General features: G+C 40.9%; 1 protein-coding gene across 5 annotated transcripts; it reads right to left on the bottom strand.

The window, feature by feature from the left end:
* Nucleotides 1-1,224: 1,224 nt before the first annotated feature.
* Nucleotides 1,225-25,947, bottom strand: LOC148366453 (uncharacterized). Of its 5 annotated transcripts, none has more exons than XM_088336891.1 (5): nucleotides 25,877-25,933; nucleotides 21,275-21,333; nucleotides 14,465-14,525; nucleotides 5,144-5,199; nucleotides 1,225-3,907 (listed from the first exon to the last, which is right to left on the bottom strand). In XM_088336891.1, exons 1-5 carry the CDS (start codon nucleotides 25,929-25,931, stop codon nucleotides 3,710-3,712), a joined length of 429 nt encoding a protein of 142 aa, XP_088193017.1. In that variant the 5' UTR covers nucleotides 25,932-25,933; the 3' UTR covers nucleotides 1,225-3,709. The 5 variants fall into 5 exon arrangements, 3 of the variants coding, with proteins under 3 accessions (XP_088193017.1, XP_088193018.1, XP_088193019.1); XM_088336892.1 differs by lacking the exon at nucleotides 25,877-25,933 and adding an exon at nucleotides 23,323-23,442; XR_015850579.1 differs by lacking the exons at nucleotides 14,465-14,525; nucleotides 25,877-25,933 and adding an exon at nucleotides 23,323-23,442.
* Between the last annotated feature and the right edge of the window lie 277 nt (nucleotides 25,948-26,224).

The following is a 26,224-nucleotide window of genomic DNA, read 5'->3' as shown; positions in this document are numbered from 1 at the left end:
CATTTTGTGCAGGCTTGGGGAGTAACGGAATACACGGAACGGCAAAAATGAATTTGGCAAGCTGTTTGGATTGATTTTCATTCTGCTTCTGTCGCATTTTATGTCCGTTTTGCCGGAGATCAAAGAGATCAAAGCCAGGAGAGAAAGCTTACCACATGTTGTGAGTCATCATTTTATTCACATTTAGTTTCTTTTGTCTTTTATTAGCATATTTGTTATTGGAGTCATCCAAAATTAACTGAAAGTAATCCAGTTAAAGTAACCCTACCCAACCCTGCATATAGGGAACCATTGGCTTAGAGGATGACAGGTATGAGAACATTACCTAGAAATAAACATGTCCTTACAATACAAGAACCACCTCAGTATTGAAAATGTGTGAACGTGTCAATTTATTCCGACAGCAGTCAAAAGTGTCACGAATACTTCTATTATTTTGAAGCATGACACTGTAAAATCCAAACAATTCCCACGCCGCGGTAAACATACAAATAGTGCCTGCAGCAGTTCCTTTTGTGCAGCTAGGATGCTGACTAATGGGAAACGCGTGTTCACCTCACGCTTAGTTTCAGATGAGAAATGTCGGTTGGAACTGGTGCGCGCCGGATTCGAGTTGTCTACCACTCCCTGCGCCGAACTTGCTGATCTCACTGCGTCATTCGCCTCTTATGCAAAATCGAATCATAAAAATGCATACAGGTCTTGCAGTCCTCATTTAAAATGCAATGTTTTACTGATCTAGATGCATTTGTGGTCCAGCTATAATCCCAATTGCCAATTTTAGTGTTTCTCTAAACTCTTTTAATAAGTATTTAATGCTGTTTTAAATGTCCACTAGTCATTTTAACCAGTATAGAACCAAAATAGATACAATAGGCTTGGATGGCCTTATAAAAACATGTATAAACTGCAAAAATCACTGATATTCTTAACGCATTGTTAGGAATCAGTGTCAAGTCATGTTTATTTGTATAGCCCTTAATCACAAAGAGTCTCAAAGGGCTGCACAGACTATTATTACAGACTATTAATACACCATCCCCTGATCTGAAACCAACATGAGGGCAAGGAAAAACTCAAAAACCTCAAGTCAAGTCAAGTCATGTTTATTTGTGACGCCCTTAATCACAAAGATTCTCAAAGGGCTGCACAGACCAAAGACTATTGCAAACTACAGACTATGATGACACCATCCCCTCATCTAAAACCTACATGAGGGCAAATAATACAAATATATTGTCAACATAAAATAGAAGTTATTCATATGCTATAGAATAGTAGTGTGTTTTAAGCTTAGATTTAAACATTTCCTCTGAGGTTGCAGATCGAATCTCAGGAGGAAGAGCATTCAACAGCACCGGGGCCCGAACGGAGAACGCTCTTGAACCTGCGAATTTCTTCTTGGCTCTTGGGATCACTAATAGACCAGCATTTTCAGAGCGAAGGCTCCGGACCGGAACATAGGGGGAAATTAAATCTGTAAGATATGAGGGAGCAAGTCCATGCATGATTTTATATAATACCAACAGAACCTTAAAATCACATCTTAAGCTAACAGGGAGCCAATCCAGGTTAGCTAAAATCAGTGATCAAACTTTCTTGTCTTCGTTAAAAGCCTCGCTGCAGCATTTTGTACTTGCTGAAAGCTCTTGATTTTGGACTTCGGGAGACCGGAGAGTAGTGCATTACAGTCATCGAGACGGGAGGTAACAAACGCGTGAATTATAATCTCTGCATCCGATTGAGACAGCATAGGGCGAATTTTAGCTATGTTGCGAATATTTGAAGTACGCTATTCACGATGATTATTTGCCCTAATAATAATGAAATACATCAAACACATAGTATAAGGTTTGTATTAGCAAATAACATTGCAAAGAGAAGTAGATGCAGACATATATTTGACAATAAAACAAAAACTTCATACATTGTACAGTTCACTAATCTTGTCGAAATAAAGGGACAGTTTATCGTTTCTGTAGTACAGTGGTTAGCACGTTCGCCTAAAACGCAAAAGGTCCCTGGTCCGAGACCGGGTGGAAATGTTTGTTTGCCCACCAGGCTTTACTTGCCCTAGACACACCACAGGAAATGGTGGCCTTTCGACCCTAGTAGTTAAGAGAATATATTACTTAACACCTCCGAGTAGTGAAAAAAAAACTAAAAAAAAAAATATTGATTTGAATAATAAGCAAAATACATGAACTATCATATAAACATGTATTTTTCTTTAACAGCTGTAAGTCATTTTAAAAAAAATATGTATTTATTATTTTATTTTACACAGCATGAGACTCACCTAGAGGAACCTGACATGATTGTCAGCCATCTTGCTGCTACGAGTACCTTAGCCTCAAAAGGTTGTGCTGCTTTGCCCTCCAAAAAAGCCAAAAACAGAAATGAAAACAGAAAAAAATCTTATATCTTCAATAGCAAAGGTTAGACTATGAGAACATTTTGCATAAAATTACCAACATGATCTACCAGCTGCTAGATAAGGTTAAGAAAAACCCTTTTTTACTGCCAACTGGATAAAAATGTATTTTTTTGTAGTTTTTCGACTGCAGTATTAATATATAAAGGGACACTGTGTAATAGTTGACATTTAGATGTCACTGTATTTTGCCGTCCAAACGAAAATGAGAGTACAAAGCACAAGGAAGAATAGAAACTACGGAGACTCAAAGTGACCAAATCGAACCATCCATCCATCCATTATCTGCACCGCTTATCCTCAGTAGGGTCGCGGGGGTGCTGGAGCCCATCCCAGCTATATCCGGGCAGTGGACAGGGGAGCCAGTCACAGGGCACGCAGAGACAGACAATTCACTCGCTCATTCACACCTAGGGACAATTTAGACTGGCCAATTAACCTAACATGCATGTTTTTGGAATATGGGAAGAAACCGGAGTGCCCAGAGGAAACCCATGCAAGCACGGGGAGAACATGCAAACTCCATACAGGAAGGTTCGATCTCATGAACTCAGAACTGTGCCGCACACGCGCTAACCACTGCGCTGCCGTGCTGCCAAGTCAAACCATTTTTCTTGTTATTTCCCCTCCACCCTTTCACAGCAAGATGGCGGAAAATAATATCAACTCCCTCAAGGTTATCCCAAGGTTATGTATGACAACTAATAAATCTGTTCTGTTTTTAATAATGAAAACCTGCAAATGATATTTCATAGAATGCCAGTTCATTATATGGACTTTTATTGCACACTGTTGTTTTGACTATTAATTCATTGTCACTATTGGCCAATCGTGTTGCTGTTCTTTGATTCCACACCCTTTAGGGCGCATCTGCTTTTGTGAACTAGGATTTGTAATAAAAAATAAATGGCTCAGGGGAGGGCCTTTAGACAGGGTGGGATTCCTTACGAGAAGTTCAAAATCCATTGATGTCGTTGTCACTGATAGTTAATGTGTTTTCTCCTATTATTCAAATCAATATTGTTTTTTTTAAAATACAAAGTTTGTTTTACTAGTAAGTGGCACAAAATATCCCTTTAAATTCTGTTAAAAAGAGTAGATTTTAAATTGCATTCAACTGTGACTCATTAATTTCTTGCATCAACGGTTTCAGCTCAGAATAGACGCGCCCCTTATCATAAATCATACTCGCAAACTGTTGTTATAAATAAACCTTTGTTACTGTTGGCAATGGTTCCGCCATAGTCATTCGCTCCCCCAGACCGCCCCTCACCTTTAGCCTCTCTCTTCCTGCAACAGTGGTCCGGGTCCGAAGGCTGTCTGCCACACTGTCTGTTGACATGAAAGCCCTTGCCGCTTTCCAAGACTGATGAAAGGCAGGAAAAGGGTGGGAGAGGACCGTCCTGACTCCAGCGCGGCACACGGCAGCCAACACGGCCCAAACAATCGTTTTGGATAGTTTGCTTTCTTTACCTGAACAATTGGATGGCAATTAAAGGGTATTCGGGGGATAGATCGTGTTTTATGGTCCTTCGTGAGCCAAAAAAGTGAGACAGCGTGAAGCCAATTGTGCAAAAGTTGACATAATTAAGTTAACACACGTGTTCCTGGAATGATTAAGTGTTAAGTGTGTCAAGTGTGGCCTTGAAGGTATTCTTAAATTCTTAAACATGCTAAATGTGATGAAATAGTAGATGTTTTTTGAGTAAAATCTATACAGACGCTGCCCTACTAACGAACGAGACGATCGTTCGTAAGATAAATTTGTTCGTAAGTTGATTCAGTGCTATATTTTGTATGATTAAAGTTTATAGAAGTATGTTCAAGGCCTGTATAAGTAACCTTTATTGTTTTGTACTATAAATAGAAACATTAGCGTCATTAACATTAACATCATCGAAGCGGCGCCGCCATGAGCAGCTGCCTTTTCCAGCAGCTGCCCTGTTATCTCTCACTTTTTGTGATTTATTGTTTTATTGTCTGCTCCTATCTTTTTTTGTTTTTCTTCCCGTTTTGACAACTACACTATCGATTACCTCTATCCTATTGACATGGGTTTTAGTGCACAAAATTGCGTTTATTCAAGAAATCAACTCCTTGCCCTGAAGAATTCTCGTGCCGGCGTGATGAAGGGGCCTATCGTGGAAGAAGAGCCGGAGCTAGCTAAGCGGCTAGCGGCGTTATAAGTCTTCTGTACCATCCGTAATCATGGTAAATGCGAACTCACTACCAAATAAGATCATCGAGTGCTGGTGGAAAACATCGAAGCGCACAGGGAGCGCAGTTGCTGTGTTTTGCGGAAACGTGGCTCATGTTTAGCATTCCGGACGCTAACGTGTAGCCACCCGGAGCTAACCGGCTTCTGCGCCGCTATACAGAGACACGAAAGCCGGGGGGAATCGGAGAGGAGGCGGACTTGCTAACACGAGGTGGTGTATCCCTGGATTTTCACAAAGAAAAGATTTCCATCTGCCACAGGGATGTCGAACTTTTGGACTAGCGTGACGTCATCCACTCCGCTACAAGCACCCCTAGGGCCTCATGTTAATCTGTTAATAAACAACGGGGTAGACTGCTGGAAGTGTGAATTTCCCTACAGGGATGAATAAAGTATCTATCTATCTATCTATCTATCTATCTATCTATCTATCTATCTATTTCACGAAATTATATGCTCTATAAAGATAAATAAAGTGAAGTTTAACTTACTTGTAGAAGATGGGCATCAAGAGTTCGGCTACTTCCTCCTCCGTGGTAGAAAGTGGCTGAAAAAAAAAGCGATCCTACCATTTTCTCAACCGCATCAGTCTTTCTTATTCCACCTTATTTTCAAAAGAAAAACGGCTCGCCTCTACTTTACACTTTACACCAACCATATTGAATGGATGCAATTGATATTAAACAATAAAAACGTCAAAGTTCTTAGCGCACTAGAGATACAGTTCATGTACTTTTACCCACAAACTGGGAAGTAGAAGCCGTATTTCTTCTTTGGGGTCGAATCTGGGTGAGATCTCACAGCGCCACGCATGGGAAAGAAAAACTACAGTACTGTCCTGTATTCGGAAAAAGATGCACACAATACAAAATCGAACTTACAGCAATGTCCGGATATTTTTCGACCTCCCAAAAAAGATGTTCGTATCTACCGTTTTTGTAAGTTGAATGGTCATAAGTAGAGGAGCGTCTGCATATATTTAATTGGTATTTTCCAATTATTTCCAGAGATAATGCCTTTTAAAGACAGCATGTCTTCTCGTTGTCACCCTAAACTCTGATGTCAACGGAGGAACACCAGTACCCTACCTAGCCAGTCGCCATATTGTTTCTTTGTTAGTCAAAGAGTGTTTTAAATGAAGTTCTGGTTCTTTTTGCATACCTGCCAAGTACTACGGTTTTGCCGTGATGAGTACGGTTTTCTTGAACCCACTACGGTGTTACGGTTGGGTCACAAAAAAATAATTAAAAAAAAAAAAATCGTAAAAACATTCCACTGCAAGATAGAGACGAAGTACCATTTCAAACAAAAGCCTATCCGTTGCCAGTTGTCTGCGCATGCGCTAGGTCTATTTTTAGCGGCTAGCGGCATTATAAGTCTTCGGTACCTTCCGTAATCATGGTAAATGTGGACTCCATACCAAATAAGACCGACGAACTGGCTGTGCTGGTGAAAAACAAAGCGCACAGAGAGTGCAGACGCTGTGTTTTACGGAAACGTGGCCCACGTTTAGCATTCCGGACGCTAATGTGTAGCTACCCGGAGCTAACCGGCTACAGGCATTGACGGGTGAGAACATTTTTAAAATTATTGAAAAAGAAATTAACTTTTCTTGGGATAATTTAGTGTGTTTTTGCTGCCAAAAACGCGCTGTTATGCTTGGAGCCAAGAAAGGAGTCGCGTCCTTCATCACAGAATAGAAAAATCTCCATTGGCATACATCGGAGGTAATTGACTATGCAATTTATTCCAAATTATTATTATTTCCTATCGAAACTGATTAAAATCAATTATATAATTATTCACTTACAAATATATTGTAATATCTCAAATAAAAAGTTCCAAATTAAACTGAAAACCAACACTGAATAATATTACTTCAATGATAAAAAATTACAGTGGAACCTCGGTTCTCGACCATAATCTGTTCCATTTCTTTGTACGAAAACCGATTTGTACGATCACCGAAGTCGTTTTTTCCCATTAAAAGTAATGTAAAATTGTTTTAATCCGTTCCAACACCCTAAATGTTTACCACGAAAGTAAACATGAAGCTAACCCAGGTACGTTCGCGTTAGCGTAATCTTCCGTATGAAAGATTACGCTAACATGAACGTGTAAAAATAAAAAAATCAGGTAATTTACACGTCATTTAGCACCGGGGTCTCCACAACAAGTGGTGAGCGGTTAAAGGATAAAGAAAAGAATTATGAGTAGGATTTCTTACCTTGGCGGTTGTCTGCAGAAGCCATGCTGTATTCCTGAAAGAAGGGAAACTCGCACACCTTCTTCATATTTTGCTATTATTTCTTTCTTAAATGCAATAGTTGTACGCACTACTCCTCTTTTTTCACCTGTAGCAACTTTGCTGCTTGCACCGACCTTCTTCCGAGGCATAATTAGGGGTTAAAACACTCCATTCACTGATATTAAAAACGAAAACAAAAGGGAGTTCTTCACAAGGGGTGGGGGGCAATCTACACTCGTACGCCGCTCAGCCCCTAGCGTACCGGCGTTCGAACTCAGATTTTTTGAACCAAAAGCGAAGCAAGAATTTCTCGAAATTTTTGGTCGAGAACCGATTTGTTGGAACTGAGAGGCGTTCGAAAACAGAGGTTCCACTGTAAATGTTTCTTATTGTATCAAATTTTGAAAAGAAAAGAAAACTATGAGGGTTTTCTATGACTTTGTTATATTAAATACTTTATTGAGCTTTAAAGAACTTTCTTTTGATTCATTTTTTAGTTTGTTGATGAACGAGAATAGTGGGGGATAAATTAGTCAGTTATACCATTTCAATGTATATCCATGTTGTATATTCGGACTGTTGTAAAATGACAGCTCTGTCTGATATACAAAAATTCTTGTGCGAGTCATGAATCTTGGTGTGGCACACTGATTTACAAGGACATTTGAAAGTGGCACTCCACACCCAAAAGGTTGCTGACCCCCGATCTAAACTGGGTGTGCTGGGTGCACAGCAGCAGACAGGAAAAAGCTCCAGAGGATCATCAAAACAGCCCAGAAAATCGTCGGTTGCTCTCTGCCCAGTCTGGAGGACATTGCCTGCTCTCGCTACCTCAGCAGAGCAGAAAACATCATCAAGGACTTTTCTCACCACCTCTTCGACCTGCTGCCTTCCGGCAAGCGCTACAGGTCACACAAAGCAAAAACAAACAGACTCAGAGACAGTTTCTTCCCCACAGCCATGACCACCCTAAACAGACACCGCACAAAAAAACTGAAAACTCTTGCCAACACTACCTCATACGAATATAATGGTACTCGTGTCTATGTTCTTGCACATGTCAACTGCACTATGTTTACTGCTCACCTTGCACAATGTCTGACCATTTCTTTTTTCTGCACTATGATGACTATGTTTGCACCAATGCATATGCTGACTATTTTCTTTGCACTATGATGACTTTTGCACCAAATGCAATATCGCACAACCCTTACGATACCAACGGTATCACGATAACACTGTATGCAACATCCCACATGCCGACATTTCTTGTGTAAATACCATGTCAATTATAACTATAGCCTTATCCCCCTTGTTTTATAACCTTATCTTCTCTGTTCCTTTATCTTCTTGGCTCATACCTCACTGTGAATGTGTAAAACTGGAGTGTCATGCCCAATTTCGTTGTCACAATATGTTAACCCATTTTGTAACAATGACAATAAAGGTATATTCTATTCTATTCTAAACGATCGGGCAGAGCCTTCTTCCGACGCCAAACAAGCGAACTCTGCCCTACATCGGTGCTGTGTCACGTTCTGGATCGGCGGTAATCCTCAAGTACTTCTACTTAACCCTGACTGACAACATTGACTCCGCTGGACAGCGTTTGATCATTGGAGCCAAAACGCTGGCCTATATTCTCCCGCACGTGTTTCTGGTCGCCGATCGTCCGAACGGACATTCCGAAGCGAGGGTCTGCGGGCTTTAAGTGATGCGTAGATTCAGGAAACAGATGAAATGTTTGCAAAGACGAGTGCAGGAAAAAGAGAGGCTACTTGTGCGCCAGACAGTCTGACTCATTGTTTTCTCTCATGGCGGAAATATTATTCCGCAGCGTCAAGAGTTAAGGACGGATTCCTGGAATTCAGCATGCGGTGTGCGCAAGTGTTTTCGGACGGATGTTCTTTCAAAATCAGCTGTTTTGTGTGGATGGAGGGATTGTGTATGGCAGGGGTGTCGAACAGGCGGCCCGTGGGCCAGATAAGGCCCGCTAAGGGATTACATCCGGCCCGCGAGACAACACTCAGAGAAGCGCAAGAGAAAAAACAAGCTGCAGGTTGAAATATGTCCACTTGATGTTGCCAAAGCCGGGTGCCTCGAACAAAGACACTGTACTTGCATTTATTTGTTTCTCTCTCTCTCTCTCTCTCCCCTTTTTTTCTCTCTCTTTTGGTCTCTTTCTGTCTTTCTCTCTCTTCCTACCTTTTTGTCTCTCTTTCTCCCTTTCTCTCTCTCTCTTTTGGTCTCTCTCCGTCTTTCTCTCTCTTCCTCCCTTTTTGTCTCTCTCTCTCTCTCTCTCCCTTTCACTCTCTCTTTTTGATCCTCTTTGTCTCTTTATCTCTGTGTCTTTTTACCTTATTTTGCACTCTCTCTTTTCTCTCTCTCCTGGTCTCTCTCTGTCTTTCTCTCCCTTCCTTTTTCTCTCTCTCTCCCTTACACTTTCTCTTTTTCGGTCCTCTTTATCTATTTCTCTCTGATCTTTTTACTTCATTACCTTTGCACTCTCTCTTTTCTCTCTCTCCCTCTTCCTCTCGCTCTCTTGGTCTCTCTCCGTCTTTCTCTCTCTTCCTCCCTTTTTCCGTCTCGCTCCCTTTCACTCTCTCCTTTTCCCCTTTTTGATCCTCTTTGTCTCTGTCTTTTTACCTTATTTTGCACTCTCTCTTCTGGTCTCTCTCTGTCTTTCTCTCCCTTCCTCCCTTTTTCTCTCTCTCTGCCTTACACTTTCTCTTTTTCGGTCCTCTTTATCTATTTCTCTGTTCTTTTTACCTTATTACCTTTGCACTCTCTCTTTTCTCTCTCTAATTCTTCCTCTCTCTCTCTCTCTGTCTTTCTCTCTCTTCCTCCCTTTTTCTCCGTCTCTCTCCCTTTCACTCTCTCCTTTTCCCTTTTTTGATCCTCTTTGTCTCTTTCTCTGTGTCTTTTTACCTTATTTTGGACTCTCTCTTTTCTCTCTCTCTCTTGCTTTCTCCTTCTCTCTTTTCCCTGTCTTTTTTTCTATTTCTCTTTGGATTTCATTCTTTCTCTCTTTCTTTCCCCTCTCTCTTTTAATTTCTTCTTTCTCTCTCTCTCCCTCTCTTTTTACCCCCTCTCTCTTTCTCTATATCTTTATCTCTCTTTTTCTTTCTCTTTAATCTACTAGTCCGGCCCCCGACAGAATGTTTGTTCTATCGTGTGGCCCCCGGGTTCAAATGAATTTGACAACCTTGGTGTATGGCTTTGTTGGCGTGTGCAATGCACCGTGGGATCTTATGTGTGCGATTGGTTGCGTCACTGATGCTTTATGTACCTAACCTCGGTCACCTGTGTGCTAACCGCAGAGTAATTGTCCCACTTTGCCTACTTCCTGAGCAAGGCGTTCACAAATGATTTTGACATCATTGATGCATGTGATAGCAACGAGGCTTCCTGCTAGCATGCTTTTTGGCAAGAATGTCAACCCTTAAACTGCAGACGGAACAAAAAAACCCAGCGGCCATGATTTCCAATAATGTTCTTGCATAACAGTAAAATTGCTAGAAAGTATGGTACACTGTCCCGAGTTCAAACTGCACAGGAATTTTTGAACTGCTTTAATGATACATTTACCCAAAACAATTAAGATGTCAGTTCTAAACAATTCCCACAATTTTCTTTGGCTTCCATCCAGACTTCGAAAACATTCATGCTACATTTATGAGTAAGCTGGCTAGTGACTCTTAATAAGTATACACTGATTAGCATAAGTGCTAACAAGCCCAATGAGCTCTGCTTGATGGATATTGGCCGCACAAAAATGGTGATGGTTGTGCAATCGAGAACATCGCCATATGCATTGCAAAATTGGCAAAAATGTACAAATAATTTTTATTATTTTGAGATCATTTTGAACTTTTAATCCATTAAATTAAGATACATCTTTTTTTCAAAAATGAGCATAGTTAGCGCAGCACGGAGGCGCAGTGGTTAGCGCTTGTGCGGCACAGTTCATGTCATGGGAACCTGTCGTGGGTTCAAATCCAGCTCCAGACTTCCTGCGCGGAGTTTGTATGTTCTCCCGGTGCTTGCGTGGGTTTCCTCCGGGCACTCCGGTTTCCTCCCACGTTCCAAAAACATGCATTTCAGGTGAATTGGCCGGTCCAAATTGTCCCTAGGTGTGAATGAGCGAATGAGTTGTCTGTCCCTGTGTGCCCTGCGATTGGCTGGCAACCAGTTCAGGGTGTCCCCTGCCCACTGCCCGGAGATGGCTGGGATGGGCTCCAGCCCCCCCGCGACCCTAATGAAGATTAGCGGTACGGCTAATGAGAGAGAGATGAGAGAGCATAGTTAGCTGATATAAATGAAGGTGGGTAATTTTCTCTCTGCCCCTCACCCAACTAAATAGCTCTGGGTGCATGCATTTGCAGATGTTTAGAGTTTCTACAGTTCTGCGGGTTTTAATCATAAAATGTCTCAATCGTGTTACATAGGCTAGGTACACACTGCAGGGGAATCATATTTTTTTTTGCACGGACGGGACCTGTATTCGTTCTGTTAAAGTGCCTCTGAACGGCCCATATCCAATTTTTTTCACTCCAAACCCAGGCCACATTCATATTTGGTTCCAAAGCCGATACAAATCTGATCTTTTGGAATATGACTGCTGTGTGAATGGTCGAAAGCCGTCCATGAGACCTGCGCGTCGTCGAGAGGCAACAAAGCAAATTGAATGACTATTTGGGGGATGACTCTGTTCATCATCTACTAGCACAATAACTTTCAAAATGCTAGATAAGCTATAGCAATAGCATCCATGACTACTTCCGCATGAGCGCATTGTATGGGATGTCATACGTCCTCTTCTGCACATGCGGGACACGTGTCGCGTTCACACAGGAGACGCAAAGAAATCATATTCAGTTGAAAGTGTGAAGGATCCTACAAAAACTACACATTTAACCCTAAATTATCAGAATTGAGAATCAAGCCCAGCAGTGTGAACATAGCTTTAGATCACTTAATGAGTTTTTATATAAAGGATTCTGTAGAGACTTACAGCCGAAAAGGGGTCTGTTGGTGTAACACCGTGAGTATTAACTGTAGTTGACACCTTGCCTTATGTATTTTGGACCAAACATATTGCTTACCGTGTTGCTTTGACTTTTTCATAAACTGTAATTGGAAAGTCACTCACTGACCATATGTCCCCAACCCCTGTAGTAGGGTAAGAGAGTATGTTTTGCTGTGCACAGCACTCGTTGCAAGATAAACCAACTGTCAGTGCTGTATCTGATTTCTGTTGTGTCACCAACAAAAGAAACACTTTTGGACAAGTCCAAGTCAAATGATGCTCACATTTCCAAATTGTTTATACTAAATTGTGTTATTAGTAAGTAATATGATAGAAAAATACAAACATTCTATGCATGTTTTGTAGGCATAGACAATCCGCGTCACGCCGCATGTTCAATTGCGGGATTCCGACCGAGTATTTTTGCCAGGACCAGAACGGAATCAGGACCCACTCGCGTAACGTTTCTGACAAGTTTTTTTTAGAAGAAAGGGAAGGGGATCGCTGGGCGCGGGAAGCAGGTCGCTCTAAAAGCAGAAGTGGGACTTTCGTGGCGAGCGATGGCGGTGTCGGGAAGGGGAAAAAAACTAGTCAGTTGCCGGGATAGAAGAGCAAAAAAACGTGGTCGGGATCGGAAACAAGTCGGAAGACAAGAGAGGAGAGTAGACGTGGTCGAGATCAAAAACGGATCGTTATTTGGGACGGGAGAACAGTCGTGGTCGAGATCGAAACATGTCGTAATTCGGGACAGGAGACCAGACGTGGTTGAGATATGAAATTAAATGAAATGATCTGCATTTATATAGCACTTTTCAAGTCAATGACTTCCCAAAGCGCTTTACAATGTGCTCCACATTTCCCAATAGCAGCCTTGCAGCCATGTAAGGCGCTAACCTGCTTGTTGGGGGTATTAGGGGTTCAGTGTCTTACCCACGGACACTTCGACATGTAACACGGACGAGCCGGGATTCAACTGGGATCCCTTGATCCCAAGACGAGCGCTCTACCTCCTGAGCTACTGCCGCCCCAGAGATCAAAACAGATCGTAGAGGGAGACAAACAGGGGCAAAAAAAAAACGGGATAGGCGTAAAAGGGCTTACCATGTAAAAACAGACCGACAAAAGGGGACTGACAGGAGTTTATATACTGACAGGGAGCCAATCTGTCAACAAGCTGCAGCTGGCGCCACACGGGCAGGGCCACTTAGGCGCCCTGGCAACCTTGACAATTTTTCTTAACAATAACCACCACTAGCTTTCACTAGCTAACCATACGTTCCCAACCCCTGCAGTAGAGTAATCGAGTATGTTTTGCCGTGCACAGCACCCGTTGCGTGATAACCAACTGTCAGTGCTGCGTCTGACTTCGACAGCTCCCTGGAAACGTCAATAAACGAGCACATTTGTCCTTATCTGGGACGCAACCTTGACAATAAATGCCGCGTAAGCAGACAATGAGCAAGTCCAAATCCGTCAAAGCTTACTCGAATGTTCTGACCCTTTTTGTGTCGGAGGACGGTGCGTTCCGAGTCGGTGCGAGATGAGTCCCTGGAGTCCCGAACGAGAGCAGGGCTTGGTCAGGATGGGGGCCACTGTTGTTGGCTATTGTCTGCGTTGGCGCGTGTTTTGTAATTGTGCGCGGAGGCGGTTGTGTACGGCACTTTTGCAGCGAGATTTTCCTGTGCGGCGCTGCAGGTTCCTCCCGGGGCTCGGACACCGACAGGCCTGCAGACATACTGTCTCGCTTCAGTTCCACCACAAGGCCTGACTATTGTTCTGCATTGTTCACTCCCTTAGTGCTGTCCAGTTTGTGCACGCTAACACACAAACACACACGGGTGCAGCCGATTCAGGGAATGAGATAGCGCCACTATAGATAGGCTGAAACAGTGTTTCTCAACTGGTGGGTCGGGACCCAGAAGTAATATTATTACCAAATATGCTAATAAAAGACAAAAGAAACTAAATATGAATAAAATGATGACTCATATCCATGATGAGTAATCCAAAAGTAATTGAAAGTAATCCAGTTAAAGTAACCCTACCCAACTCTGTCTATCTCACTATATCTATCTATCTATCACTCTCACTATATCTGTTTATCTATCTATCTATCAATCACTCTCACAATATCTGTTTATCTATCTCACTATATCTATCTCCAGGGTTGGGTAGGGTTGCTTTAACTTGATTACTTTCAATTACTTTTAGATTACTCCAATACGGTAGTAAAAAACAAAAGAAACTAAATATGAATAAAATGATGACTTACAACACGTGGTAAGCTTTCTCTCCTGGCTTTGATCTCTTCGATCTCCGGCAAAACCAACATAAAATGCGACAGAAACAAAATGAAAATAAATCCAAACAGCTTGCCAACATCATTTTTGCCGTTCCATGTATTCAGTTACTCCCCAAGCCTGCACAAAATTTTGTCATTTTATTCACATTTAGTTTTTTTTGTCTTTTATTAGCATATTTGGTATTGGAGTCATCCAAAAGTAATTGAAAGTAATCCAGTTAAAGTAACCCTACCCAAACCTGGTTGCGGACCCCTTTTCAGTGGGTGGCTGGTCTTTGGTCTGGCAAAATAATCCTAAAAAGAAGAAACACCATTTCTATATTGGCAGAAAATTGTGCTCAAGTGTAATTTTTAACTTCCTTTTCAAAGTAAAATAAAAACATTTATATATTAACATATTTTGTCAAGAACGGGATCAGGACCCAATCGCGTGACGTTCTCACACAAGCCTTTATTTTACGGTAAATGGGGAGTCATGCACGTTAGGCAACCGGTCTGGCGTGGAAAGACGGGAAGACAGAGACCGACGAGATCGCTAACGAATCAGGATAACGAAAATAAACAGGACAAAAACAGACGGAAACAAAACTGGAATCCGAATTTAAACAGGACAAAAAGTAAAGGGGAACAATACCGGACTTGAAACACCAACAGCAAAAGAGGTCTGAGTCAGAACCCACGCCTCATGGGGCAGAAGTTCGTTTGACGAGCTGACAACCGAAGCAAGAGAGCTCTGAGCTTTGTATAGACAAAAAGCCAATATCTCAACCAGCCGCAGCTGGCGCCACACAGTCGGGGCCAACCAGGCACCATGACAACCGTGACACATACGGGCGCGGCCAATTGGGAGCCATGGCAACCATGACATATTTATATATTAAAATAAGCCAGAATATCTTACCTAGCAAATGGCCATTCTTTTTTCGAAACATTGTTGGGAAATATTTCTCAAAACGAGCAATATATTCTTCCTCATGTTTGATGAGACAATGTTGCTCATTTTGAGTTAAAATTATTTCATTTCACTTTGAAAAATGGTAAAATGTCTAAAAATGTCATGATGACTGATTTGGACCTGTGCCCGCTCGTTTGGCACCAACCACTGCCGGGCTATCTGATTGGTTCCCTGTCCTTTGTAAGCCCAGTCATTGCACTCTCCTGTTGTCAGTCCGTCAGCAAACCTCTGTTTCTACAAGGCAAGCATTTTGACTCTGACTCCCGTCGGTCCCGCTTTTTGCACCCGTTTTTCCACCCGTCCCTTCCTGATCTCCCCGTTTGTCTCCGGCTTCGACCTGTTTTTGACCCCAAGAAGCGAAGTCAAAGTTACAGTGCATGAAGGTAAAAATACACGGGTTCCCCTGACGTTGTGTTCTAAATGCGGTATTTGGAAGTCAAGGTCGAGTCGAAGTAGAACGAAGTTGAGTAAAGTCAGTAGAGTTTTTCGAGAACCGGCTTCTTCGGCTCGGCTCACTAAAAATAACCGTCTCTTTCGGGTCCTAAACGGCTCTTTTTGCTTCTTTAATCCCTACACGACCAAATATTATGTAAAATTGTGCAAAAAATACTTAAAAGGAAGCGAGGGAAATAGAACAAAAAAGAAAAAAAAAATACCAAAATGAAAAAGTAGTGAAAAGCTGAGAAAAAATAAACAAAAGGAAGAGAAAAAAGAAGGGAAAATTCAGAAAAAGCCGAAAAAAAAGAAAAGAAAGAAACAAAGTAAAAAAGGTAAATAGAGAACAAAAAAGACAAAAGTAACAGCTAGGAAAAAAAAACACAATGAGATTTTTTAAAGGAATTAAAAAAACAGGGAAAAAGAAGAAAAAGTTTGTGTTGCATTCAAATAATTTCCAATTATACCAAGTCAATCTTTGTACTATCACTAAAAAATGTGATTAAATACAGTTCTGTATCGTGCAACCGACTCAATAAGCCCCCAAAAATGTTAGTATTATGCGACAAAAGATGCCAGGAAAAAAAAGAAATAAAGATCTTGTGAAAGAATTGTTGTAAAAACAAATGACGTTTGTAGGCCGTACAACCTTTGCAATAGTACATGAGTCAATTCATTCAAAAGTGAAAAATAACTTTGCGTTGTCGGAAACTCCGCAAAATGTAACGTGATGTCAAGTTTTGGACATGTTTGATAATGACTCAGTTGCCATACTTGGGATTGCCGTTGCTCACTGTTGTTTCAAGCATTGCTCACCGACTTTGTGTGAACGCTCAGACCCGTAAGGTAAATTAGATGGAACATTGTACATGATGTAATGATCATATATACAGGCTGTGACTACGATGGACTTTACCTAACGGTGGTAATATTGTCGATAAGGAGAAGTCAAGGAACTCCAAATCAGATAAAATCCAAGCATCATTTTAACGATCAAGTGTTGTCCTAATGAACTGTAGCAAACCGACTGTGCGTTATGTGTTAAATGAGAACAAGAGCGTGTCAAGTACTGCTAGGAATTGACAGTTCTAAAAGGATTTTATTGTGAAATATTCGAGGAAAAGCAAGTCACTAATCTTTAGGACAGTATTGATTTCAAGTGTAGCATTCGTCACATATTTCTGAAATACAAATGTGTTGTTGTTTTTGTAAATTCCTGGGTCTGTAAATGATTTTGATTTATGAATTCAGACTAAGCCATTTTTCAAGTAGCATATTTGTTTGAACAAGAAAAGAGTGGGATGGTATCGGGAAGTCGAGTGTTATAACTGGAATTGAGTTTGAATGGAATTTGTACTTGATGTATTATTGCTCTTGAGGATAAAGATTTAAAAATTTTTTTTTTTCCATTTTATTTCTTGTTAGTACGGTGTTCCCCCAGGATTAGAGATAAGATTGGGCTCCAAACCTCTGCACTTGCAAGACTTGTATTTTGACTATGTCTGGTATCTTGTATCTCAGTCTCCAGTATCCGGTATCGATCCCGTCTGTCTCGTGCTGTCCGGTATCTTGCTCCAGTCTCCAGTATCCGTATCGATCACGCCTGTCTCGTCCTGTCCGGTATTTTGCTCCAGTCTCCGGTATCGATCCCGTCTGTCGAGCCCTGTCTGGTATCTTGCTCCAGTATCCAGTATCAATTCTGTCTGTCCAGTCCTGTTCGGTATCTTGCTTGTGTGTCCGGTATCGATCCCGCCCGTCCCGTCTTGTCCGGTATCTTGCTCCAGTATTTGGCATCTATCCCGTCTGTCCCCTCCTGTCCGGTATCGGCTCATGTATCCTGTATCTGGTATCGATCCAGTCTGTCCTGTCCTGTTTCGATATCTTCCGCCCAGCGAACGCCAAATCGCTGGCGTTTGTGTTCCTGCGCATGACTGACTAACAGGTCGTTAGCCGGGACGGGAGAGCAGAACGTGGTCGGGGTAAAAAAAAAAAACTACTTGTTAGCTGGGACCGGAGATCAAAACGTGGTTGGGATAAAAAAAAACAAAAAAAAAAAACGGGTTTTAGCCAGAGACAAATGGGGAAGTCATGAACAGACGGGTAGAAAATGGGTAAAAAAGCGGGACCGTCGGGAGTCAGAATGTAAAATGCTTGGCTTGTGAAAACAGAGGTTCGCTGACGGACTGACAACAGGCGAATGAAAGGACAGAGCTTAAGTAGGATGGGGAACCAATCAGGAAGCCCGCAGTGGCTAGTGCCAAACGAGCAGGCACAGGTGCAATTAATCAGTCATGATGACAATACGTCTCTAGCATATGTGGAAAAAAAGGAAAATTTACATCTACTACTGCAAATCTTGAATGGAATGTCCATCCATCCATTATCTGCACCTCTTATCCTCAGTAGGGTTGCGGGGGTGCTGGAGCCCATCCCAGCCATCTCCGGGCAGTGGGTAGGGGACACCCTGAACTGGTTGCCAGCCAGTCGCAGGGCACACAGGGACAGACAGCTCACTCGCTCATTCACACCTAGGGACAATTTGAACCGGCCAATTAAGCTGACATGCATGTTTTTTTGGGAATGTGGGAGGAAACCGGAGTGCCCGGAGGAAAGCCACGCAAGCATGGGGAGAACATGCAAACTCCGCACAGGTTGGTAGCTGGATTTGAACCCATGACCTCAGAACTGTGCCGCACACGCGCTAACCACTGCTCCGCCGTGCTGCCTGAATGGAATGTATTCAGTGAAATGATATGAAAACATTTTTAATACATTGCGAAGGTTGAAATAAACTGTATATGACTGCAGCCAACATTCGCGGGCAGTGACCAAACGGAAGCAAACCCCGAATAAATCACCACAAACAAAAATAATCAAGTTTACATTCCATAACTCTAAAGACGTTATTTCCCGCTATACATATTTTCCCTAAACAATAGCTAGCTTAAAGCACATAAACCTGCCCGACACTCGTCAGCTTGAGAAAGGAACTTGATAACGAAAACGGAAACTGATAAGGCTCAATTGCTCCACAGCAGATTCATATCTGAGGGGGTCAACGGCAGCCGTACGTACATACGTATGCTTTTTCTGTCCAAGAAAGGTTTGCAATCTGTCTGCGGGGGGAAGCAGGCCGGATTTCCGCTTCATGTACACAATCAACATTATCGGTATATTACTTTTTCCAGATGTTTGGGTCAATAGTTTTCTATAGAAAATGTATGAGAGGCACTTAAATTTATTTTAAATGGAAATCTATTAAACTCATGAAACTCCTGAATTTTTAAAACACAAATAATAATAGACTTCTATAAAGGTGAAATGAGAATTTGGTAAAAATTTGAATCTTATGAAGAAAACATCCATTTGCTTGTTTGGCTATTTTTAAAAGCTGTAAGTTGGTTAAGACATGATTTCTTTTGTATCCACTGAAATTTAGTCAAGTGGCTTCAAATGGCCCATGTGTCAAGAATCAGAACATGAGGAGAACCCAAATGCGTGATGTTTCTCAAACAAGCATTTATTTTACGGGAAATGGGACAGTCATGCACGGTTACCTAAACGCCAGTAAATCGCAATCAAGATCGATACCAATTGCACGAGCAGATATCGGAGGGGTGGGGTAGATACCGGACAAGACGGGACCGACAGGATTGATATCAAAACTGGATATCGAAATTAAACAGGACAAACAAGACGGGAAATAAACTGGAGACTGATATTAAACAGGACAAAATAGACGGGAACAATAACGGACAAGAAACACCAACAGGAAACCGGAGAGAGTCAAAACCCACGTCTGAGCGGGGCAGAGGTTCGTTGACGGACTGACAAAGGGTAAGTGGGAAGCCAATCTGTCAACAAGCTGCAGCTGGCGCCACACAGTGGGGGCCAATTGGGCGCCATGACAACCGTGACACCATGTCATAAATTTACAATAAATACGTTATTGTTATTCAGGTATTAGTACATTTATCATTCTGTCCATTATCCAACTGTCTCTACATTTATTCCTCCATCCATTCCTCCAACCATCCGTCGGTCCAACCTTCCATATGTCCACGCGATGATAAAACATATTAAATAAATATATTTGCGAGAATAGATAATTTGATATAAAAATATTGAATCCATAGCAACAACAAGTGACAAAGTAGTTTACTTCTGTAAGTAAAGACTAAACTAAATTTGGCATGAAACATTTTGTTATTTTGTTTTCTATTATCATTCCATAATTTGGGTCTCTCTTGCTACAAATTCAATCCCAAAAGTAGTAACGATGATCTCATATTCCGACAATTGATTTGGATTGTCCACCATAATCAGAAATATTAAAACAATAAAAGACGCACAATATTCCAGTGATTGGTAATACACCCAGAATGTAAGAGATGTTGCATTACTGTGAAAAAAAAACTTTAACACATAATTCTAGTTTTCCGGAACAGTCCTGTTTACAGTATATTATATGGATTTACTTATAATTTTGGTGCACAAGCCTCTTTCGGAACATAGAGTACAGTGAATAAAATGTGGTTTCGCATGAAGCCACATCCTGTTTTCAAAAGGCCAGTTCGAATAAGTCACACCCAATCAAACTTGTCAAACATGTATGTGGAATTGTGAATTCAATTTTCATTATTGTCATTGATATCGACGTTGTGAAGTGCAAAGAGATTAGCCATGGCACTCCAGTGTAAACATGTAAGACTTTAGAGAGGAAAAAAGCATAAAATGCAGAAAAAAATCTTTACAAACAAAGTCCCAAGAGCCTGGACTACATTGTAATAATAGTGCAACATTTGTGTAGGGATTTTTCTAGATTTAATTTGGAAACTCATTAGAATTGAAACAAATTATTCTTTACTGCAGTCAATGAATTTGCCTCTAGGTGTTGCTGGTGCTCCACCATAAATCTTTCCTAGAATTTCCTACAATGATAAAAATTTAATTTACGTTGTTACTTTAAGTTCTTTGAGTTCTGATATGAATTACTAACCCCAAGAAAATGGATTCATCGAACCAGGCCGATGACAATAGCACACACAATTTATTAACACAGAAAATTAATGATGGGAAAAAAAGGGAGGGGAAGGCGCCGGAGATTATGGGAGTTTTCGACCGCTGGAAGTTACTATACCAAAACGAAGGTTTCCCTGCTAGTCGATTTGAGGAGATTCTCTTGTACAGAAAAAAAACGCTCATTACCAAGAACCAAAAAACATGGTGTTAAATCTAAAACCATCCTCTTACTTGTTATTGCAGAGAGATTTGCTCTCGTGCTCCGTATGGTTCAATGTGTGGCCCACGTGGTGAACTCAAGGCCGCGGTGCAGGCCCGCATGTGAGGCAGTAGAAGAGAGGAGCTATCAATCAGCTCCTCTTTTTATAAAGACCAGGGACACTTGATCAGATCATGCCTCTCAGGTGTATGAGACCACCAGGATTAGATGATGGTGTTTGAAGTTACTAAACTTGTTAGAAAGCCAAAGAAGTGAGAAATTTGTGTAATGTTCTGTACTTGAGAATGCCCCACCAATTGATTTTAATTTTGTACGGTGAGAACATTATTTCATCAATACATGGCCTTGGATGTTCTGATTACATTCAAAACTTCATGTTATCAGATAATATGGTACATGGTGAATTGGTACCTTTGGGAACTGTCCAACGGGGGATGCAGTCGTTCCCTCCATTCCAAAGTTCTGAGTTACTACAACCAAAAAATGTGGGAGTCAATTTTGTGCAGGGCTTTTTTGTTTTACATTTGTGAATGGAAAAATAATAGTGCATCATAACAATAGTGCAATGAAAAGAAGTACAATAACATTTTGCGGCAAGGCCAAAAAGGTATATATTGTCACATGTTGTGCATGCACCTCTCAACTGGTTCGGAACCAGTTAAGATTAACCTCCGGGGTCAAGTCAGAGAGAGTAAGAGAGCGCACCCCCACCAATTTATCCGGGCAGCCTGGCACCTTACAGTAAAGCCCATAAGCAGATCATGTGTCAGGCGGCCACAACACACCAGCCTGTAGCATACACTGCGTAAAAACCGCCACATGCATCCAACTGACAGGATTTGGCTAGATAGATAGATAATTTATTCATCCCCGTAGGGAAATTCACACTTCCAGCAGTATCCTTGTGTTGAAAAATAAAACAATAAAGATATAGAATACAAAAATACCCAATATAACGTTTGCTATTGAGTTTTTAAATAGTGTTACAGAAAAACACACTGTCATAAAAGTAGGGTAATATGCAAATGTAGGGGTAAGGTTTAATATGGGCTTTTACTCCCCCGGGTGGAGTTAAAGAGCCTCATGGCATGAGGAATAAATGATCTCCTCAGTCTAATACACGTTTGCTACTCAAACATCAATTTTGGAGAAAAATCTCCAAAATTTATTAAAAAATAATCCCCAAATCTTCACTTGGAACCGCTTCATATTATGGGCTTTCCAATCAAAGCATAGGATCAATTTGTTGTCGCAAAACTGTAAACAAAGTATACGTTTAATTGATGATTTAAGTAGGAAGATCAATGAATCCAGGTTATAGTTACATCACAATGCAGTCACCCAGCCTCTTCACCGTGACGTGCCAAAGAGATGTGTTCCAAATTAACTAGCGCCGATTAAGCTTTGGGGATGCTAATTGTGTTGCCTGTCACCAAAACCCAAATGAAAGAGAAGATGCATCCTAGGAACTTTACACTCAAAAGGAGTTCTTAAGGGGTAGGCAAACAATGGCCCAAATTTGGTCATAATAAATGAATTAATAAATACTTTATATATATATATATATATATATAGGGTAGCACGGCGGCGCGGTGGTTAGCGCGTGTGAGGCACAGTTCTGAGGTCATGGGTTCAAATCCAGCTACCAACCTTCCTGTGCGGAGCTTGCATGTTCTCCCCGTGCTTGCGTGGGTTTCCTCCAAACACTCCGGTTTCTTCCCATATTCCAAAGACATGCATTTCAGGTGGATTGGCCGGTCCAAATTGTCCCTAGGTGTGAATGAGCGAGCGAATTGTCTGTCCCTCTGTGCCCTGCGACTGGCTGGCAACCGGTTCAGGGTGTCCCTTACCCACTGCCCGAAGATGGCTGGGATGGGCTCCAGCACCCCCGCGACCCTGAGGATAAGCGGTGCAGCTAACGAGATGATATATACATATATATATATATATATATATATATATATATATATATATATGTTTCTGGTGTCAACTTTGTCTCTATTGTCCTTTTGTGTGTCCACAACATAAATACAACTCCGATAAACTACAAACGGTTGGATCACTTTTTTTCGGCCACTTTTTACCACAGAGGAATTCGCCTAACTCTTGAAGCCCATCTTCCAAAAGTAAGTTAAACTTAAATTTATAGAGCCTATTATTTCATTAAATATATACTTTTTAGTACAAAACAATACAGTTTACTTATACAAGCCTTAAACATACCTATATAAACCTTAAACATACAAAATATAGCACTAAAGCAACTGACGAACAAATTCAACTTACGAAAGATCGTCCGGAACTTAACTCGTTCGTAGGCCGGACAGCGTCTCTACCCTTGTATAGCTCATCACACAGTTCACCTCTCGATTTTCCAAACAAAAACCCAATTTACACATTTCAAAAATGCCCTACAGTCCCTGTGTCTAAATAGTAGTTGTGTTAAACATTTTACGAACCTGTTTTTATTCTAGAGTGAAGAAAAGACAAATAGTCGTGTCCTGCTTGTGTGATGGCTTGTCTGAAGAAGTTGTTAAAACAGGCGACACGCTCCCTCTAGTGGTCAGGTTTGCAACCTGCACTCAAAACAAATATAGCTTCTTTCCCATATCAACTGTTATTTTGCTTTTCTGTATTAAATCCTGTTTTTATAATATATTATTATTTTACAAACAGGCCTCACCACTCTATTTTTGTCTCCTCTTCGATTTAGTTGCCATATTAATAGAAGATATAATTTACTCTGATATACAAAGAGAAATGTTGCCACCTAGTGTTTAAACCCTTGCCAATGGGTAAAAGCCCAGCAGTCGGTTCTAAAATAAAGAATATTTGTGACTGCATTAGTTGTTATAATTTATGTATTTTTACCATTATCAATCTCCATTTTCCTCCATCTGCATCCAACTCATGATTTTGTTTGTTTTGCACTCATTGTTTCTCAGATATCACTGTAAAGTACTTTGGTACTGCTTTGTTGTAAAGTGCTGTATAAATAAAGTACATTTACATTACATTTGATGTACCTGGTACAATCGAAATACTGCGTCTCTTAAACGAAGTTTTAAAAAATACAATAAATAAATACTATTTTTACTGATTCAAGACATTAAAAATACACTAGACTGACTTGGACTGCAAACATTTATAACAGAAATTAAGAAAAATCTTGTCATTGGCATAAAATTGGGCTCTTAAGTAAAAATGTTCTTTTTTTAAAATATTTTAAAGCATCTTTCTTGAAAAATCATACAGAGTACACAAAAAAATGTATTGGATTTCTTAAGTATTCTTTGCAAGTATTGGTAGAAAATACATCTAAAATTAGAAAAAAAACCCATCTATGTTCTCCTTTATGAGATGATCTGCTCATTAGAATAATTATTCTTATTGTCAGGACCAAAACAGAAACAGGACCCAATTGCGTAGAGTTTACCAAGTTTTATTGAAGGAATCGCGCCCACGATCCGGTGTTCGCTGGACGCGGGAAGCAAGTTGCTCTCGCACTCGGACTGTGATCCTAACACGGTAGTGGATCTTCCGTAGCGAGCGATGGCGGTGTCAGGGACGGAAAAAATGGTCGGTAGCCGGGACTGGGAGAGCAAGGCGTGGTCGGAAACGAGTCGTAAGCCAGACCGGGAGAGTAGACGTAGTCGGGGACAAAAAGAAGTTGTGAGCCGGGAAGGGAGAGCAGACCTGGTTAGGATCCAAACAAGTAGCCGGAGACAGTCCGGAGCAAAAACAGGACAGGTGTGAGTCAGGGTCGAAAAAGGCTTGCCTAGTATACACTGAGGTTCGCAGACGGACTGACAAAAGGGGACTGACAGGACTGGGTTCAAATAGTGACAGGGAGCCAATCAGAACCCGCGGCGGTTGGCGTCAATTGAGCGGGCACAGGTGAGTCACATCGGTAATCATGACACTTATTTTACAAAAGAAACAATGTAAAAATATCTTAAAATAGAAAAAAATGGCACTTGGAATAAGCATTCGTTTTTGCACCGTGCTTATAAATGTAAACCCCCCCAAACCTATTTATTTCAATTTGATGTTATCAGAAAGTGTTCTCATTTTTTGCATGTATAATATAGTTATAAGAAAAAACAAGAAATAATAACACTTCCTATAGTGATCTTTTAACATATTGTGTCATTGTGTTATTTACACCACGTGAATAGAATGGACAAGTCTATAACAAATATGAAGGGTTTATTCATTTTCCTTGCCCTCATATCGGCTTTAGATCAGGGGTGCAATAATAGTCTGCGGTTTACAATAATCTGATCTGTGCAGCCCTTTGAGACTCCTCGTGATTAAGGGTGTCACAAATAATCATGACTTGACTTGATTTGAGGTTTTCCTTGTCCTCATCTAGGTTTTAGATCACGGGATGGTGTCATAATAGTCTGTAGTTTGCAATAATCTGTGCAGCCCTTTGAGACACCTTGTGATAAAGGGCTATACAAATAAACATGACATTTGTTTTATATATTTTTGTTTTTTGGGTTGTTGTTTTACCTCATCTGCAAAATAGATGATAAATGTCAGTCTCACACAACACCATTTAATTGTTGGCATTAAGGATCATTTATTGAGCAAGTCTCACTAAATCCCGCGAGATCCCTTTAACATTTAAATACAACATTGCCATCAATTGATACTTTTCAAGATTCAACAAATCACCATAACAGTACCTTCCAAAACAACTCACCTTGTGTTATTCGGCATCAAAATATACAAATTAACATCAAAGTAGACTCTTAAATCTAGCATAACATAGCATACCTCACCCAGGGACCTATTTGTTGCTTATGCTAACCGTTAGCATAACAGCTAACCGTTAGCATAACAGCTAACTGTTAGCATAACAGCTAACCGTTAGCATAACAGCTAACGGTTGACTCACTATTTCACTTTTTGTAAAGTTTACGGACATCCCAAACAACCTTTACACACATATTTTCACATATTATCATCCTTACAGTAAGTGTGTTCACAGTATATACATCTCACCTGAAAAATAGATGATAAATGTCAGTCTCACGCGACGCCATTTAATTGTCGGCATTAAGAATCATTTATTGAGCAAGTCTCACTAAATCACGTGAGGTCCCGTGAGACTTGGCCCAAGCACCCTTCTCTGACCTGTGAGACTTTGCCATCTAGCGGTCATATACTGGTACTTCTCTTACCCGTTCAGCTATACAAAACTCAACAGCCTGAAAAATAATAATAAACTTTCCCTAATAGTCAAATACGGATTACACAATTCAAATATCCCAAAATATAATATTTTAACTAGTAACCCTTGTTGCACCACACGGTCCTACTAGAACTCATAACAGGTTCTACTCCAGGGGT

This window comes from Urocampus carinirostris, chromosome 5 (genome assembly GCF_059441175.1).
Source record: "Urocampus carinirostris isolate Australia breed hairy pipefish chromosome 5, RoL_Ucar_1.0, whole genome shotgun sequence".
Classification (NCBI taxonomy): Eukaryota; Metazoa; Chordata; class Actinopteri; order Syngnathiformes; family Syngnathidae; genus Urocampus; species Urocampus carinirostris.
The sequence above is the reverse complement of the archived record's forward strand: the minus strand, read 5'-3'. Positions and strand labels throughout refer to the sequence as shown.